Below are 11,567 nucleotides of genomic sequence, written 5' to 3' on the forward strand. Positions count from 1 at the left end.
CCTCTAACCTCCCTGAGTTCCGTTTTTTCTGCTGCTGAGAAACTTTTCCCCCCCTCTGAGGATTGTACCCCACACACCCCACCTGCCATGATAAACCCCACCCCCTACCTGCCAGGATGTACCCCACACACCCCACCTGCCATGATAAACCCCACCCTACCTGCCAGGATGTACCCCACACACCCCACCTGCCATGATAAACCCCACCCCACCTGCCAGGATGTACCCCACACACCCCACCTTCCAGGATGTACCCCACACACCCCACCTGCCAGGATGTACCCCACCTGCTGCAGGCCCACCCTGCCTCCTCACTGGCCAGCACCTTCACCCAAGCAAGGCAGCAGAGACTTTGTAGGGACCCAGGCCCTTCCTGTCGGCCGTGGGGCTGACGGAAAGCAGAGGTCTGTCTGTCTGTCTGCTGTGACTTCTGCACAGACTGGCAACACATGTCCAGAGTAGGCTGTGATTGGCCAGGGGAAGGGGCCGAACTCTAATTCCAGCACCCTCTCACACTTTCCTCCCTGGGACACACACACTTGGTGCCACCCCCACTGCCAGCCTGTCTCTGAGGGGAAACCTTACAGAGGCAGCAAACCCAGACACTGGGGCCCCCACGGTCCCCAGCAGCACTGTGGATCTTGGGACTTTCTCCATCCCTCTCCAGAGCCTCTGCCACAAGCCCGATTTGGGCCCAGCCCCGGTGTGGGCTGGGAAACAGGAGCTAGACTGTGATGCTAGCGCCCCCCTCCCCGCCCCCCCAGCACTGCTCAGGCCAAAGGCTTGTTTTGTTCAGAGAGGCACTCTTCTGTGGCCCGCCCTTTAAGGTGCTCTGGCTTTAAGGTCCAGTCACAGGTCGTCAACACCTGCCTGGGAGATGGCTGGCCACAGGGGGTGGATTCAGGGAACAGTTTCCAGCTGGGGAGGCCTGGTTGGTGAGACTGTGGACCTGGGGGGCTGTGGGAGGGGCTTCCTGCCAGAGCCGCATCTGCCCTTCAAGTGGCCCTGCCAGCTTACCAGCCCCTTCTTAGAAGTGGGCTCAGCAGCTGCCAGCAGCCTTGGCACTGCTGGGTGGCTCTGCGCCAGCCAGCCCTGCTGCCCACCCTGCCCCGCAGACCAGTGCCAGCAAGCCCCCCGGGCACCCGTGGAGGTGGTGGCTCATGAAACCCAAGCGTGGAAGGGCTCTGGGGCGGAGGCCAGGCCTGCCCCAGTGTGCTGAGAGTGCAGCTGAGGCCCTGCTAGAATGCAGACTTGCCCACCTCCGCCAAGACAGCGATTTACAGGGGATGCTCACTGTGGACAGAGCGGCCCTGCCAAGCCTCTGTTGCTTTGGCTGTGGTAAACCAGAGAGTGTTTCCTGAAAGGGAACCGGGGGTTGGAGGAGGAGGGAACCAGGTGCACCTATACCTGATGCACAAAAAGCAAACAGAAGAGGGAACAGACCCACAACTATCTCTCAGTACACATTTCAGCTAGAAAAATGTCAAAAGGAACCTTAGCAAAAGAAAATGGGAGCCCGGCCTGCACCCTGCCCCCACCCCTCCCCGGCCCCCCACACCAATGCTGGTCTCCTTTCTCCCAGGAGCTGTGGCTGGGGTCCTGCCTCACCCTAGGAAGCAGCATGGATCTGCCAAAGAAAAAGCGCTTCAGCCCCAAGAGAAGCCGGGAGGGCCCGGTGTGCTCCCTGGGCACGTGTGCTGCCCCAGAAGAGAGTTCTGGGAAGACTCACACAGGCTTCGACGCCAACCTGGGGAAGATTCTCCTGGGGTCAGACAATGTGCCCAGGAGGCCTTCCTCAGAGCTTGACCTTGAAGCCCCCTTTATACCCACGCCCCTGGTCCCACCCTTGGTCTTAGACAAGGAGCAGCCTGGGAAGTCGCCCCTGACCGGGGTTAAGAAGCAGTACCCACTGATGAAGCAGCATGGCTTCTACTCGGACATCCTCAGCCCTGGGACCCTGGATCAACTAGGGGTGAGTGTGGGAGTGCTCCCTGCCAGGTCTGAGGCCCGCATGCGGGTCCTACACACTCATCCATCTATCCAGCCAGCCACCATCAACTATTCACCCACCACTTTATCATCCAGTCACCCGTCATCACCCGCCTCTTCATTCTTTGTCTGTCCACCCATCCATTTTAAATCGACCTATCCAACCATCTATCCATTCATTGTATATCCATCCATCCATCCATCCAATTTTTATATTAATCTATCCATCCATCCGTTCATTTATATCAGTCCATCCATTCATTTATATCAATATATTCATCCACCTATCCATTTTGTATCAACATCCATCCATCCGCTCATTTTATATCAATGTATCCATCCATTTTATATCAACACCCATCCATCCACTTTCCATCTGTTTGTTTATCTTGTGTACATCCTCCTGACCATCTGTCTGCCAATTCATTCAACAACTCATCACTTAGCGCCCGCCTGCTGTATCAGACCGGGCACTGAGTGCTGGAGATCAGGAGCTTTGTGGAAGACTCCCTGGCTCTGGTTGGGAAGGGCTCTTTGGCTGCAGTGGCCTCCTGGTGAGATGTAAGGGATGAGTGTGCACTTTGGAGTGTGATAGGGGCTGAGGGAGCGTGCTAGACAGGCAGAATGCAGGTTCAAAGACTGGGAGTCGAGTTGGGCCCATGTGCGAACGAACGAGGTGGAATTTGAGGATGGGGCGGGAGGTGCCTGGGGGAGAGCTCACAGAGCCTTAGGAAGGTTTCCAGGCTGGGGTTTCTAGAACAGCCCTTGGGAGGGCTGGTGCCCACCCACAGGTAGGCTCTGTCCCACCTCTGTCTCATGGCTCAGCCCCTGAACATGGACTGGAGTGGCATGGGTCCTGGGTGTATTCAGCCTTTGAATAAGCCGTTGTGAGAGTGTGCAGGTTCTGCCTACCGCCCTGCCTCGTGCTCTTGGGGTGCCCCAGTGGGCTTTGGAGAAGCCCGCTACCTCAAGTCCCCCCCAGGCCCTGATTGTCCCGCTCACTCAGGGCTCACACCCCTCGGGTCTGGGTTTGGTTTCAGAATGTTTCCTGCGGCCCCTCCGTCCACCAGAGCCTCCTGTACCAGGCGGACCTTGACAAGTACACCCCGAAAGGTCAGTGCCAGGAGGGGCTTATCCCTCAGGGAGCCGGCCTCTTTTCAGCCAGGTCCCTGCTCTCTGAGCCCTATGAGGTGCTCTCAGGGCACCATGGTGGTGGGTGAGGCCGCTGAGGGCCAGGGCTGTTTGTTCCGGCCCGTCTGGGAGGGCAGAGCACTCTGTGTGGTCACTGCCTCCCCTGGATCCTGACCATGAAGGGAAGGGGGTCAGGTTGTGTTGGTCTTTGGGGCCTCGAGCAGGTGGGTGCTCAGAAGGTTGCTGAAGGAGAAGAGGCCTCTCCAGCTTCCGCGATGAGTCCTGTACCCGTTGTGGGCGGTTGGGACCCCAACAGGCTGCAGGCTGTGGAGCTGTGCCCAGAAGCAGAGGGGAGGGGAGAGGACACGGAGTGGTCTGACGGGCCCTGAGCGGTGGCGAGGCACCCGGCTGGGTTGACCCCTCTTCAATCAGGCCCAGGTGTGCTGTGTCCCCGACTGTCCGCCCCTTCCCTCTGGCCCCTGGCTCCTTGCTGGCACTGGTCACGCTCAGTCTGTAGAGGCCCTGGGCTATGAGGTCGGTGAAGCCCAGGAGACACCACGTTGCATGTGTGCCGCTGTCTGAACTGCTGTTTCCGGGTCCAAGCCTCCCCAGCCTCTCCGGCCCAGACAATGGTTCAAAGCCTCCTACGCCTCAGGGTGGTGGGGTGTTGGGAATGGTGGGGGGTGGGCACATCAGCAGCACCCCTGCACATGGATGCGCTGCTGCAGAACCCCACAGGGTAGTGTCGATCAGGGCTGCCGGAGCAGATGGCCCCTCCCGGGCCTCCAGGAGAAAGGAAGCCTGAGTGGGCCACTCAGCATGCAGAAGTAGCAGGAGCTGGGCCGCAGGCGTGGCTCTCCTCTTGGGAGCTCCTTCTTGGTCCCATAAGACTTAGTGCCAGGCCCTGGGAAGCCCCAAGTTCTGGGAGCAGAATGGGGTCACTGGCCCATAGGCCCCAGAGCAGGTGGTCAGGGGCTGAGCTTTCCCTGAGCGCCTGGCTGCACAGGTGAGCATTGTCTGCAGCAGGGGGCTCCTGCTTAGCCTGGCACCCCCAAGGGGGCCTCCGGTGGGATCCTAAGGGCTGTCTCTTGCCCTCAGTGAGGGTCTGGAGCTCAAAGGGGGGTCCCCAGACCCCTTGGATGCTGGGGCACCCTGGGCAACAGGAGAGGGAGGGAGGGCCTCTGAAGTCTGATCCCAAATGTTTCCACCTCCGTGGCCAGGGCGACCCACTCACCCCAGCCTGCCTGGGCCACTCCTGGCCTTGCAGGGAGTACCATGCTCTGGGAGGCCTCTGCCCTGGGCACAGTGGGACTCTGGTCATCCCATCTCTGTGTCCATCACTCCCACGGCCCTCCCTCCAGACCTGGGCATGGAGGCCCTGGCTGTCTGTGTGAGCGCCACCCTTTTGTGACTCAAGGGCCCTATGGGACCCTGCTCCACGGTGTATGCGGGGTGCCTCGCACCCCAAAATGGCCTGTAGGTTTGGGGTGGCAGGGACTCATTCCCAGGGTGCAGGAACAAGGCAGAACCCTTCCTGCTCAAGGGCGGCATTCCTGCGCATTTATTTCGGCAGCTGGCTTGAGCAGTGTGTGACCAATGGTTCTGGGATCCTGGGTGGCCTGTACGAGAATGGCCCACATTCCGGCTCTGGACAGGGCCAGTGAGGCCAGCAGAGTGCTTCTGTAGGCCCTTGTCCCTGCAGCCTCGACCCCACTGGGCACCTGGTGCTACACCTCTCTCCCTGGGGCCGCCCGGCCTCAGGCAGAGCGCAGCGAGGCTCCCTTCACCTGGCCTCTGCCTCCCCCTGCAGTGCTCACCTTCAAGGTCCCGGAAGACTTCCAGCAGCAGGTGGAGCAGCAGCGCATCGGGGCCACCACCCAGCGGCTCTCACAGACCGACTTCCCGCTCCAGGCCTACGAGCCCAAGGTGCAGGTGCCCTTCCAGGTGCTGCCCGGCCAGTGTCCCCGCAAGATCGAGATTGAGAGGTACTGGCCAGCAGCCGGGCTGGTGGGAGGGCCAGCCTCCAACCAGCTCCGTGGAAGTGGCAGGGAGCGTGGGACAGTAGACGACCCGGGGCACCTGCCAGCTTACTCACATGGTCTGCACCCCAGGCATGGGCCTGGACAGCAGCTGCTGTGAGGTGTGTGCATGTGTGTGCACGTGTGTGTGTACATGTGTGAGTGTAAGTGTGTGTACACACGTGTGTGCACGTATATTTGTGTGCGCATGTGTATATGTGTACGAGTGTGTGCCCGTGTGCATGTGTGTGTGTGTTTAGATAAAAATACCTGCCCCCTTTGCTTCTTGCTAGGAGCTCCCTCCCTGTGGGCTCGGGAGGCTGGCTTTTACTGCAGGGGGTGGGGCTGTGGGCAGGACGGGCCCTGGTCCCTACACTATTCCTGTGTCCCAGAACGGTGGTGGTGGTGGCGCCTGGAGGAGTCCCTGGTCACACCCCTGGGCCCTTGCTGAGACCCCTGGAGGCACTTGCATGGGTTGAGAGGTCACGGAGACCCCCTCCCCACCCACTCCAGGAGGAAGCGGCAGTACATGCGCCTTGACATCGAGAAGCTGCTGGCGGAGGAAGGCGTGGACTCCAACAAGCTCATGCCCAGGCACCCCGACCCCGAGGACCCCCAGACTATCGAGCAGGGCCACGACCCGCTTTTTCCCGTCTACCTCCCGCTGAAGGTGATCCCGGGTCCCTGGGGTGCCTGGTGGACGCTCACTCAGTCTCAAGCACTGAAACACACACACTGCTACCCACCCTGACTGTAGTCTTCCCTGGGAGCCTGACCTCTGTCCCGCCCGCGGGCCTCAGACATAGCCTGGTCTCACTGACCAGGGCCTGCGTGGACTCACCGAGATTGGGGGTGGCAGCCCCCACGCAGTCCCTGGGGCTTCCAACCCCTGGGGATGCTCACTCTCCCTGCCTGTCCTTTCTGCCCCTTGAGGGCCACCTGGCAGGTGGCCCTGCGCATAGAGAAAGCTGAATGCCAGGGGGCTGCCCCTGCCCTCCAGGGCCCTGGTGGCATGGTGGTTGGGCGCTTGGCCACTAACTGAGAGGTCCCTGGTTTGAACCTGCTCTGCGGGAGCAAGGCCGGGGAGATCTGCTCCTGTCGGCTGGCAGTCCCAGGGGCCTGGGTGGCCCTGCCATGCTGTCCCGTAGGGTCACCATGAGCAGACACAGTCTCCATGACACAGCACACCGCCTCCCTCAGGCCTGAGCTGGCCCATCCTGGGTGACACACGGGAGAGAGCTCCGTTCTGTTCTCAGAGTCCCCAGACACACTGCCCGAGCCCTGCTGGGGGGCCCGGTTTGGACGCAGAGAAAGGCTCAGCTGGTCCCCAGCCTGCAGCTGCCGGTCTGGGCAGGACACACCTATACAGGCCTGCAGGCATGTCCACCAGCCGAGGTCCCCGCCCACGTGCGTGCCCTCCCTCCTTCAGATCTTCGACAATGAGGACTTCGACTGCCGCACCCCACAGGAGTGGATTAGCATGGGCCTGGAGCCGGGGTCTCAGGACAGGAAGCCTGTCCCTGGAAAAGCCCTCCTGCCTACCGACGATCTCCTGGGGCACGGTGAGGAGGGCCAGGCCAGGACTCCTGGCAACCAGGGGGGCTGGGGGGTGGGACTCCCAGTGGGGAGACAAGCCACACACAGGCAGGTAACGACCTTGTCAGGAGTTGGGGAGGGGCAGTGAGAGGGTGTCCAGGGTCGGAAGAAAATGGTTGATTTGCTGATAATCTATAAAAACAAACTGCACGTGTTTGAATGGAATATTCAAGCAAGGTAGGAGTTCGGCAGGGACACCCCCGCAAGGCCTCTATCCCAGTACTCAGTATGCACCACTGGTCCAGCCACCTCCATAGGCGCTGGCTTTTCCCTCTGCATGGACAGCACGCACACACACACACACACACACACCTGCACACACGTGCACACCCAGTCATACTCACCATCACACACATGCACTTGGTCACATGTGCATGCACACACACAGACACACTTGATCACACAGCATTGCACACTCACACCTGCACTAGGTCAAACGTGCATGCACACACATACAGACACATCCAGTCACACTCACCATCGCACTCACAACTGCACTTTGTCACATGCATGCAGAGCAGTCACATGTGCACACACAGACACCCAGTCACAATCACCATCGCACACTCACACCTGCACTCTGCCACCCATGCATGCACACAAACTCAACATCGCACTCACACCTGCACTGTCACATGCATGCACAGTCATACCATTGCACTCAAACCTGCACTGTCACACGTGCATGCAGTCACACTCACCATCGCACTCACCTGCACTCTGTCACATGTGCATACACACAGTTGCACTCACACCTGCACTCTGTCACGTGCATGCAGTCACACTCACCATCACACTCACACCTGCACTGTCACACGTGCAGTCACACTCACCATCGCACTCACCTGCACTCTGTCACATGTGCATACACAGTCACACTCATCATCACACTCACACCTGCACTGTCATGTGCACGCAGTCACACTCACCATCACACTCACACCTGCACTCTGTCACATGTACATGCAGTCACACCATCGCACTCACCCCTGCAGTCATACGTGCATGCACATAGTCACACTCACCATCACACACATAGCCCCGCACACACTTACACGCACACATAACCCACTGCTATTGAGCCAAATCCGACTCACGGTAGCCAGATATAGTTTCTGAGGATGTAAATCGTTATGGGAACAGAGAGCCTTGTTTTTCTCCTGTGGAGCTGCTGGTGGGTTTGAACACCCAACCTTGAGGTTAGCTCAACAATGCCTGCCTGACACGCCACTAGGGCTCCCCCACACAGCACACCCACACCCTCTCTGGAATGCACAGGTTCTCACACACCTCAGTGATCCTAGACAGCCAGGCTGGAGCTCAGTCCTGTCTGTGTCTACTGGTTCATCCCTTGGCCCTGGGTCTGCCTTGGGGGGTGTGGAGGTCCCCCCAGGCTGGCTCTGGAGAGCAGTGCCAGGGGAGCATGAGAGGTCTCCATGAGGCCTCTAAGGAGCTGGAGGTGGGATCCCATGCAGGGCAGGGGACTACTCTGCTCCCTTCCCCATGGGGGACCTCCAGCAAGGCAGGACTGTGAAGGCCTGGCGGGTTTGACGACCCCTCAGCCCCCAGGGGCCCTGCAGGGCACCCATTGAGCGAGCTCTAAATTTGCGTTTCGATTTAAAGCCTGCTAATGTCGAAATCAATTTCTGCGAACTAGACAAGAAGCCCAAAATGTTCCTTGGCTTCAGATTTAATTACAAAAAATAATTTAACTCAATTGTTCCCAGGTCTCCAATTCCTGCTGATAAAGCCAGGAGGTTTGGGGCTGCACTAACCTTAACGCACCACTCCTTAGACTCCCCTGAGGGGCTCCTGCTCACCGCCTTCCCATGGGCCTCCCTCGGGACAGTGGGCACGGGGGATCCTGCAGGGAGGGTGGCGGAAGCATCCTTTGTGCCAGAAACCGCTTGTTTCCTGCCGGGCCTCCTGTGGCGTCTTTTGTTCTAAGATGAGCCAAAGCCATGTCAGCCTGAGACTGGGGAAGGGAGAAAGGACAGCAGCAGGTGAGGTTCCCCAAGGGCGCACCACGGGCATGCGTCCACGTGGAGGCTGGATGACTGACCGTGCCGGAGGCCTCCCCCTTCCACCGGCATCCAGTGAGCACTTACTTCACACCAGCCTGCATCCCAGGCACAGAGGACATAGCTGTGACCATAGCTAGGTCACAAAGTGCGGGCACTAGTGGGGGAGAGGGTGGGATGACACAGGCCTGGCAGGACAGTAATGGAGACAGCGTGGGAGAGACCGGGCTGGGGGGCCTGTCAGCAGTGCCTCAGTCAGGACAATGTTTTAAGCAAGATTCTAAGGAGAGGCCACCTGGGTCGGGAGGTGACCAGAGGGAGGAGGGTTGTAGGAGGTGGCACAGCCAGAGGCAGTAGCACGCTGGGATGGGATGGCACTGGGGTCAGCCTCCCTGCGGCTAGAGCATAATCAGCAAGGGGCAGGGGTTGGCTAAGACTCCTGGCCTGAGGAGCTGGCCTGGGGGTGGGGAGGGGTGTCAAGTAAGCCCACTGGAGCCAGCAGGGTGGGCTTCAGCCTGGCCTTGGTCATCTGGAGAGGGTCCAGCCCAGCCACCAGGACTTTTACAACAGGGTCCTGGACAGGTCTGCCTGTGGCCTTCATGCCTTCTGTCCCAGCCCCACCAGCCGGTGTATTCTGGGGGGGACGGAAAGCAAAAACATGGGTGGGGGAGGCTGGTCCTTCTGGTCATCTGCTGCCCGCCTCAGAGGCCAGCTCAGCTGAGAGTAAGCAGGGCCCCGACTGGGCAGATGCAAAAGAGGGCTCCTCATAGTAGGAGAGGCCAGCTCCCAGCACCAGCCTCTTGTCCCTGGAGTCCCCCGGAGCCCCCTTGCCCTCTGGGCTGGAAGCACTGGCAGGACCCACACCCCCCCTTGCAGAGGACCCCAAGAGTCGGACGCTGGAGTACCGCTGGTGCGAGGTTGGCGTCCTGGACTACGACGAGGAGACCAAGCTGTACCTGGTGCACAAAACGGACCAGAACGGCTTAGTGCGCGATGAGAAGGGGCGGCCCATCCGGAACGCGGGCATCACCAGCGAAGGTACGCCGCGGGGCCCCAACTAGGGCCCATCCTGGCCTGTGCCTGCGGCCAGCGGCCAGCTCGGGTCCGGATCCTCTGCCCAGTAACTGTCACCTGTGGCCGTCTGCCCCTGGCCACGGAGAGCCCTGGGCAGCTGGTCGGGCTGCTTCCAGCCGCGCTGGTCCGCTGCTGCAGCGTGTCCCTTCTCCCTGTGTCCCGGTCCCCCGTCCAGGGAGGCCTCCTCTCCTGGCCCGCCAGTACTGGATACCGAGGGTCCAGCTGCTCTTCTGCGCCGAGGACCCCCGCGTGTTCACGCGGCGCGTGGTCGAGGCCAACGCTCTGCGCAAGAACACGGAGGCGCTGCTGCTGTACAACCTGTACGTGGACTGCATGCCCGCGGACGGCGAGCGGCCGCTCGGCGAGCCCAGCCTGCAGCGGATCCAGCAGTGGGCGCTGAGCACGCCGCGCATGCGCAGAGGGCCCCTGTGAGTCCGCCAGGCCTTCCCTCCGCGGCGCCGCCGTCCCTGCGTCACTTCCGGTAGCCGGAAGTGCCCGCCGGGGCCGCCGAGCGCGCGCCTGTGGGGCCCCCGAGGGGTTTCGGGCCGGCCCCAGGTCCCCTCGTCGTCCGTGCGGACTCCTGGGTTTGTTCAGAGGTGATGGTCTATCGACTTATCCAGAGTGGGCCGGTGGGGCCTCTTCCCGCGTCCTGGGCGGGACAGGCGGATCTGTGTCAGGCTGCTGACCCCAAGGTCAGCTGTGGGAACCCCCCTGCCCGTCCCAGGGAGGAAAGAGCTACAGCCTCCTCGGAGAGGCCGGGCCCCTCTGGTATTTCCCTGCCGCTCCCCAGTTACACCTTAGGCTTTCAGTGTGCCCCCCTGTGAGTGACCCCCAATCCGTCCAGTGGACAAGGGCTGCCCCACCGTCTTTCCTGTGTGTTACCTTGTGATGGTTGCTGTGAGTTCTGTGGGGGTTCACCAGGGGAACACTTCATCAAACCTCGCAAAGGGTTTCTCCGCCCTCTCTCCCCTCCTCTCTCCCCTGGAGATGCGGTCTGAGCTCCGAAGTCACCACCGGCCTGCCCTCAGCCCCGGGCGTCCCCTCCCACCTCGGTAACCAGCAACCTTTTGCTATGAGAACTTTTTCTTGATTGTTTTTAATAATAGTGGTCTCAAACTATAAGTGTCATGTTCCTCTTGTCACTTCCTAGTCTATAATCGTACTTTCTTTTCTAAAACTTCAGTGTGGCTTGTCTGACTTGTTATTAACAAATTAGGATTTAGACGGACTAATTAGATTAACTGTTTTTCTATCCCCCACCTCATTCATTTCTACTTTCATATTTATTCCTTCCTTCCTGTGCACTCTTTGTCTCACGCTTAGGGTTTGTTTGTTTAATAGAAAGCGGCAATGCTTGTGACATGTGCTGTGTGCGCACTTGCGTACGCACGTGCTGGGCACTGAGCCTGCTTCCATTAATGCTAAAAAAGGGGTTTGAAACGGAATGCTGCTCAGATACCCTGATCCTACTTTAAACGTGACCCACAGGTTCTTTTTTTTTTAGGAAATTTTTTAAAAATCACTTTATTGGGGGCTGAGTTAGGTAATTGTGCCAGCCTGGCCGATAATCACATGTGGGGCTAATTGAAAGGCAGAGGGATAAATGGGTGGTGAGTCTCACCTTTCTAGTTCTTGGGTCTCTTGTTTTGTGATGGTTGTATCGGGTGCAGCTGCCTTAGCAGTTCCCTGCTTCAGCTTGCAAGATTGACTTCCTACAAGCCATCCCCAAGGAAAAGCC

At 59.6% G+C, this 11,567-nt stretch overlaps 1 protein-coding gene across 1 annotated transcript in view; it reads left to right on the top strand.

The window, feature by feature from the left end:
- Positions 1-1,621: 1,621 nt before the first annotated feature.
- DNAH1 (dynein axonemal heavy chain 1) overlaps positions 1,622-11,567 on the top strand; it is a 58,414-nt gene continuing 48,468 nt past the window's right edge. Inside the window, exons 1-7 of the mRNA XM_045297415.1 lie at positions 1,622-1,972; positions 3,030-3,102; positions 4,931-5,105; positions 5,652-5,808; positions 6,568-6,700; positions 9,632-9,793; positions 10,005-10,257. Of these exons, the coding sequence (XP_045153350.1) occupies positions 1,622-1,972; positions 3,030-3,102; positions 4,931-5,105; positions 5,652-5,808; positions 6,568-6,700; positions 9,632-9,793; positions 10,005-10,257 (1,304 nt within the window). The remainder of the gene's footprint in view (positions 1,973-3,029; positions 3,103-4,930; positions 5,106-5,651; positions 5,809-6,567; positions 6,701-9,631; positions 9,794-10,004; positions 10,258-11,567) is intronic.

Source organism: Echinops telfairi, unplaced genomic scaffold (genome assembly GCF_000313985.2).
Source record: "Echinops telfairi isolate 266 unplaced genomic scaffold, ASM31398v2 ScPeMD7_7420;HRSCAF=8458, whole genome shotgun sequence".
Lineage (NCBI taxonomy): Eukaryota > Metazoa > Chordata > Mammalia > Afrosoricida > Tenrecidae > Echinops > Echinops telfairi.